Raw genomic sequence first — 6,952 nt, forward strand, 5'->3', positions numbered from 1 at the left:
AGATTTTTTTTTATGTTGCATTTTATTCAGGTTGCATGCGAATTAGTAGATACTATTATAAGAACTTTAATTATCGTCTATGTTTGGTTACATGTCAATTGTTACTAGGAAGAGTCTATGTTGTCACACCCCAACCTACGGCGGAATATGCCGGGGCGCGACATAATTGTATCATAGCTCAAAAAGCACTAAAATAAATCCACGTGTCAATATCTAAATTATTATAAATTCATATTATTCAAACACGTAAAGCACAATCATTGTTTCAAAAGAAATTACAACTAAAAATAATAGAAATAAAGTTCATCATTATTCATGCATCCTAAGGTCCAACTACTCTTTAATCTCTTGATTCTTCATCCAATATAGCAACCTACGCCAGACGGGAAAATACATAATTTGTCAACATAAAGTTGAGCAAGTAATCACGGTTTTGAATACATATAATATAAAAATGACAATTCCTTACGATAATATGAAATACTACAACTAGCATAACAACCATATAACAATAACACAAAGTTGTCTTTTCACTCGAATCCCATGGATAACGAGCTACTCCGACGGCGTATGATCATACTAATGAGGATGAGATACCAACCAACAAACATAAAAAAAATAGTCACATTTGCACGTATAACTAATTGAACAATATCATATAACGCAAATAGCGGATTTGTAGGGAAAATGATTTAACGCATAACGCCCCCAAAATATAAAACGGTAAAAAAAGGGGGATTTGATTTACTTACCTTTAGTGAGTAGATTAGTGAGGATGAGATAATAATAAAAAGAAAATGAGGATGAACTCGTTAAGCCTTCGAGATACATCAACAAAAATGACCTATTTGTTAACAATATTATTATTAAACGACGAAAATCTAATAAGACATAATGATTTGAGATTTGATGGTGGTTTGCGTTTAACATATTACTAGTTTAATTGTTAACAAGAATTTGGAGTCTTGTAAGGTGTAGATTATTTTATTAACTAATTTTATTATTATTATTATTATTATTATTAGTGTTAATATTATTGTTTCGATAATTGATATAAACGATATATTTTATCAATATTCATAATTTTCAAGTAAATAGATCTTAAATAAATAATAACCGATATTAAGTAGTAATAAGCATTATGTGTGAATGAAACATTAATTAATTATGCATATATATATTTAGATATATATATATTTATAGATAGGAACCCATGACACGTCCAAAATAATACTTTCGAGGTTTGGTTTATTAAAATATCATTTAACTAATATTATATATACATAATATTAATAGAAAAATATTTAAAATGAATTTTTAAAGGTAAAAAACCGGGCCTGGGGAGGCTCGAACCCGTGCCCCAGGCCGGTTCTGGCATATACACGAGCACACAAACCACCAGGCCTGACTGCCTACTCGTTAACATCATGAAAATGATTACATAAATAAACCAGTTCAGTTGTTCATATCCATTCACATAAACCCTAGCTCTTAAATCGCGTTAATGGTTAATTGATGATGCGAATTGAGTTAGGGTTAATGTTTATTGCTTATAAACGAGTATAAACCATATATCAATTACCGTTTAATGTCGCGAATTGAGGGTAAACGAGCATGGATAGGTCATGACCTGAAATTGACTTCGTCAATGATATGGACGGCTCTGTAATGTGAAATTGGGTTAGGATTTAGTGTCGCGAGGTTGTGAGGATTGAGTGTGCGAGATTAATTGTGTTTTCATTGTGTTTATATAGTGTAGTGAGGCTATAGGCAGCCGCAGGTTTGACCTTGCGAATTGGCTTTGATTTTGATTCGTTTTCCATGATTAGTATGTCGGTGAGATCCTTTTTGAATGATAAACGATTTGGTGAGATTTATTCCTAGATTATAATGAGAATTAAGGTCCAAGAAAAGTTAGGGGGGGGGGGTATACGGTCGTGAGTTAGAGGATGGAGGAGGAGGATTATTTTATTATTATAATTTTGAATGGTAATTGCAGTTTGGTCCTTGGTCTATTGAGTTGGGTACAAAACACGTTTAAAGTTTAGTTAGGGTTTGTTTTTGCCATTCTTTGATAGTTATATAAATATAAAAGGAATAAAAGGAATCTTTTATAATTTAAACCGAAAACAAACCGGGTCGGGTACAAACATGAAACGGAAAAATCCAAAATGTCACAGCATTCACTACTTTTGGAAATTTCGTCCTAAAATTAGAGATTAAGCTGTAACAAAAAGGTGCGGGTAGTTGGCTTCTTTTTGGTCTTCTCGTTCCCAAGTGAACTCGGGACCACGCTTGGATTCCCAATGAACTTTGACAAGCGAAATGCGGCTACACTTTGTTTCTTTCTCCATACGATCGATGATTTCAACGGGTTTCTCGATTGCACGCATAGATTCATCAACTTGCACTTCGTCGAGGGGTATGTAGAGATTCCCCTCGGCTAAGCACTTCTTGAGATTGGAAACATGAAAAGTCGGATGAACATTGGAGAGCTCTTCGGGAAGATCGAGACGATACGCAACTCTACCAACTCTTTCAACAATTTCAAACGGTCCAACAAAGCGGGAGATAACTTGTTTCTTTTACCAAATCGGACCACTCCCTTCCAAGGAGATACCTTTAGGAGAAATCGATCACCAACATTAAACTCGAGGGGTTTACGACGCTTATCGGCATAGCTCTTTTGACGGCTACGAGCAGCAAGGAGATCTTGACGAATAAGAGCAATCCGGTCGGAAGTTTCTTGAACAAGCTCAAGCCCGGTGATTTGCGATTCACCAATCTCGTTCCAACAAATTGAGGAATGACATTTTCGACCATAGAGAGCTTCAAAGGGTGCCATGCCAATACTAGTGTGGAAACTATTATTATAGGAAAACTCAACAAGTGGTAAGTGAGTATCCCAATTTCCACCAAAATCTAGCACGCAAGAGCGGAGCATATCTTCGAGCGTTTGAATCGTTCGCTCGGATTGACCATCAGTTTGCGGGTGGTAAGCGGTGCTTAGATCAATACGGGTACCCAAGGCGGTTTGCAACGAATTCCAAAAATGAGAGGTAAACCGACCGTCACGATCGGAGATAATGGTCAATGGTGTTCCATGGCGACAAATGATGTTCTTGACGTAGAGTTGAGCTAGTTGACTCACGGAAAACTTCTCTCGAATGGGTATGAAATGAGCCGACTTGGTCAACCGATCAATAATTACCCAAATACTATCATAGCGGCTTTGAGTAGTGGGGAGTTTGGTGACAAAATCCATAGCTATGTCCTCCCATTTCCACACGGGGATTGGTGGTTGCTCGAGCAAGCCAAACAGCTTTTGATGCTCGACTTTGACCTTAGAACAAGTGAAGCATTTAGATACATATACCGTGATATCTTTCTTCATTCCCGGCCACCAAAACATGGGACGAAGATCGGCATACATTTTATCCACACCGGGGTGAATTGAGTATCGTGACTTATGAGCTTCATCAAGGATGAACATGCGAATACCGTCACGATCGGGAACCCATAACTGGTTCAAATAATAAAGTAAACCGTTACGTTTGGTTTCAAGTTGGAGTTCGGCGCCACACGACATCTCATCGTATAAACTTCCTTCGGTGACGGAGATGTGTTATGCGTCGAAGATGCGGTATTGAAGGTCGGATTGCATGTTGACACAATTGAGCAAGACGGATTTGATGTGACTCTTACGACTAAGAGCATCGGCTACGACATTTGCTTTCCCGGGGTGGTAGCGAATCTCGCAATCGTAATCGCTTAACAATTCGGCCCATCGTCTTTGTCTCATGTTGAGATCCTTTTGGTCGAATATGTGTTGCAAACTCTTATGATCGGTGAAAACCACACATTCCGTACCATAAAGGTAGTGTCTCCAAATTTTCAAGGCAAACACGACCACACCTAGTTCGAGATCGTGCGTCGTGTAATTTTTCTCATGTACCTTGAGTTGACGCGAAGCTTAAGCAATGACCTTGTCTCGTTGCATAAGAACACAACCGAGACCTTGGATTGAAGCGTCACAAAATACGACAAAATCATCGTTGCCCTCGGGAAGAGCAAGGATAGGAGCATTGCAAAGCATGTCTTTTAGGGTTTGAAACGCTTTTTCTTGTTCGGAGGCCCCATTCATAAACCTCCCCTTTGTGGGTTAGTGCGATAAGGGGTGAAGCAATCTTTGAAAAGTTGCGGATGAAGCGACGGTAATATCCCGCTAAACCAAGAAATGAGCGAACCTCCGTTGGAGAGGACGGGGTTTTCCAATTTTTAACGGCCTCGATTTTAGCGGGGTCAGCGTGAATACCCTTGTCGTTGACGATGTGGCCCAAAAATTGAACTTGCTTTAGCCAAGATTCGCATTTGGAGAATTTAGCATAAAGTTGTTCTTTTGGCAACAAGTCAAGAATTGCTCGCAAATGATCTTTGTGCTCGTCTTCGGATTTAGAATATATCAAGATGTCGTCGATGAAGACAATCACGAACTTGTCGAGGTAGGGCTTACAAACGCGATTCATGAGGTCCATGAAAACGGCGGGAGCATTAGTCAACCCAAAAGGCATAACTCGGAATTCAAAGTGCCCATAATGAGTACGGAAGGCGATCTTGGGTATGTCATCCTCGTGGACACGAAGTTGGTGATAACCCGAATGGAGATCAATCTTGGAGAAACAAGCGGATCCTTGAAGTTGATCGAATAAGTCATCGATGCGCGGAAGGGGATAACGGTTCTTGATCGTAAGCTTATTGAGCTCACGATAATCGATGCACATACGAAGAGTACCATCCTTCTTCTTGACAAACAAAACGGGTGCACCCCACGGAGACCAACTCGGACGAATGAAACCCTTGTCTGTGAGTTCTTGGATTTGATTGGAAAGTTCTTGCATCTCAGAGGGTGCAAGACGGTACGGTGCTTTGGATACGGGGTTTGCTCCGGGTACAAGATCAATACGGAACTCCACTTGACGTATAGGAGGGAGTCTAGAAACGTCTTCGGGAAATACTTTAGGGAAATCGCGAACAATAGGGATGTCGGAAAGTTGCTTTTCTTCGTGGGCCTTTGTAGTGACATGGGCTAAGAAAGCGACATACTTCTTGCGCAAATAACGTTGGGCTTCAAGGCACGACATGAGGTTTAGCATTGAGAATGGTCTTTCTCCGGCGACGTTTAGAATCATGCCACCTTCGATAGCGATACGAATAATCTTCTCGAAACATAGAATTTCGGCACGGTGTAGAGAGAGCCAATCCATGCCAATGATGACGTCGAAGCTACCCATTTGCATCAGAATGAGATCAATCGAGAACTTTTGCCCATTAAGGGTGAGCGTGCAATTACGGACGACGGAGTCAATAACGATCGAACTACCGTTAGCTATCTCTACCGTGAAGGGTTTAGACAATTTACTACGGGGCACATCAAGTATGTACTCAAAATCAACGGAAATGAAACTCCTATCGGCTCCCGAATCAAATAATACCGATGCGTGATGCTTGTTAACTAAAAACGTACCGTTCACCACATCGTTCGATTTTCGGGCTTGATTAGCATTGATGGTGAAAGCTCGCCCTTGGGTTCCTTGAGGTGCTTGAGTTTGAGATGTTGAAGCTTGAGGGGTTGGAGCTTGGTAGGCTTGCATGAGCATGGGTTGAGCTTGAGGGTTTGGAGGAGGCATGAGTTGGGGTAATTGAGGTTGGTAAGTTTGAACTTGGTAGGCTTGGGAGGTGTAGTAGGGTTGTGGGGCAACATAGGCTTGATGGGCTTGAGCGAGTCGAGGACACGCGTTGCGAAGGTGGTTTGGATCACCGCAGTTATAGCAAGCCCTAACGGTGTTAATGACTGGAGCACGAGGGATGGCTCGGTTGGGTTGGTTTGACGGTGCGAACCGCGGTGGAGCGGCTTGCACTCAGGGTGCTTCTCGGCAGTATTGGGTGAGGTGGCCGAATCGATGGCAATTGGTGCACACTCGGTAAGTGGATTGGGCCGGATGGTGACGTTTGCAAGTGTTGCAATACGGGTGTGGGCCGGTGTATGGTTTCTTGGTTGGAGGGGCTTGTTGGGCTTGTGGTTGGGCAATCACATAGTTTTGGGAATTGGGCTTTCGTTTGTTATTGCGGTAATGAGAGGAGTTGTGGTTGTGGTTGTGTTTGGAGGATTCGGGCTTTGAGGATTCGGACCTTGAGGATTCGGGCTTGGACTCTTTAGTGGGTTCAGATGCGGGCTTATCATCTTCTTGGAGCCTTTCCGTGTCAAGGTCCCAGCCTTAACGTGGTTTTCGGTGAGGGTACCGGCTAGAGCAATGGCGTCACAAAATTCCTTCGGGTCACGACTAAGGACGGAATCTTGGATTTGCATCGGCAAACCCGAGATGTACTTATCAATGGCACGCTCCAAAAAAGTAACCATATGCGGGATAAGGACGCTCAATTCGTGGAATCGGTTGTTGTAAGCGGTATTATCACATCCCTCTTGCTTCAAATTGCAGAATTCTTTTTCCAACTTCCGGAGTTCATATTTCGGGCAGAATTGGTCTAGCATGAGCTTCTTGAGGTCATCCCATGGCAAGGCCATGGCAACCTCACCCCCAAGGTCTCTCTTTTTGCTTGTCCACCAAGTAAGGGCACTAGATTTGAAAACACTTGATGCATACGTGGTCTTCTTGTCATCCGGACATGCAGAGTGGAGGAACACACTTTCCATGTGCTCAAACCATTGAAGAAGGGTTGTAGCACCCTCAGTCCCAAAGTAATCGGTTGGGTAAGCATTGGTGAATTGCTTGATAGTGAAAACATTAGGGTTTGCAGGAACAGTTGCGGCATTCACGGCTTGGAGTTGAGAGATGACCATGGGGAGGGCTTCCACAGTTCCCTTCGTAATGCGAGATGACATGCGACGGCCAGAGTTGCGGCGGGTACGGTTGATGAGACGGGAAAACACACT

At 42.1% G+C, this 6,952-nt stretch overlaps 1 protein-coding gene across 1 annotated transcript; it reads right to left on the reverse strand.

Annotated features, from left to right (window-relative positions):
- Positions 1 to 275: 275 nt before the first annotated feature.
- On the reverse strand, positions 276 to 5,687 carry LOC143558471 (uncharacterized). The gene is made up of 2 exons (XM_077047305.1): positions 4,935 to 5,687; positions 276 to 281 (listed from the first exon to the last, which is right to left on the reverse strand). The coding sequence occupies exons 1-2, from the start codon at positions 5,685 to 5,687 to the stop codon at positions 276 to 278; spliced, it is 759 nt and encodes a 252-aa protein (XP_076903420.1).
- Between the last annotated feature and the right edge of the window lie 1,265 nt (positions 5,688 to 6,952).

The sequence above is a fragment of the Bidens hawaiensis genome, unplaced genomic scaffold (genome assembly GCF_021521415.1).
Source record: "Bidens hawaiensis isolate Kalapana, Puna unplaced genomic scaffold, B.hawaiensis_p1.1 tig00019476_1, whole genome shotgun sequence".
In the NCBI taxonomy this organism is placed as follows: Eukaryota; Viridiplantae; Streptophyta; class Magnoliopsida; order Asterales; family Asteraceae; genus Bidens; species Bidens hawaiensis.

What these genes read in the sequence shown, in the direction of transcription:
- LOC143558471 (XM_077047305.1), bottom strand. Translation starts at nt 5,687, where the DNA reads ATGCCTCCTCCAAACCCTCAAGCTCAACCCATGCTCATGCAAGCCTAC.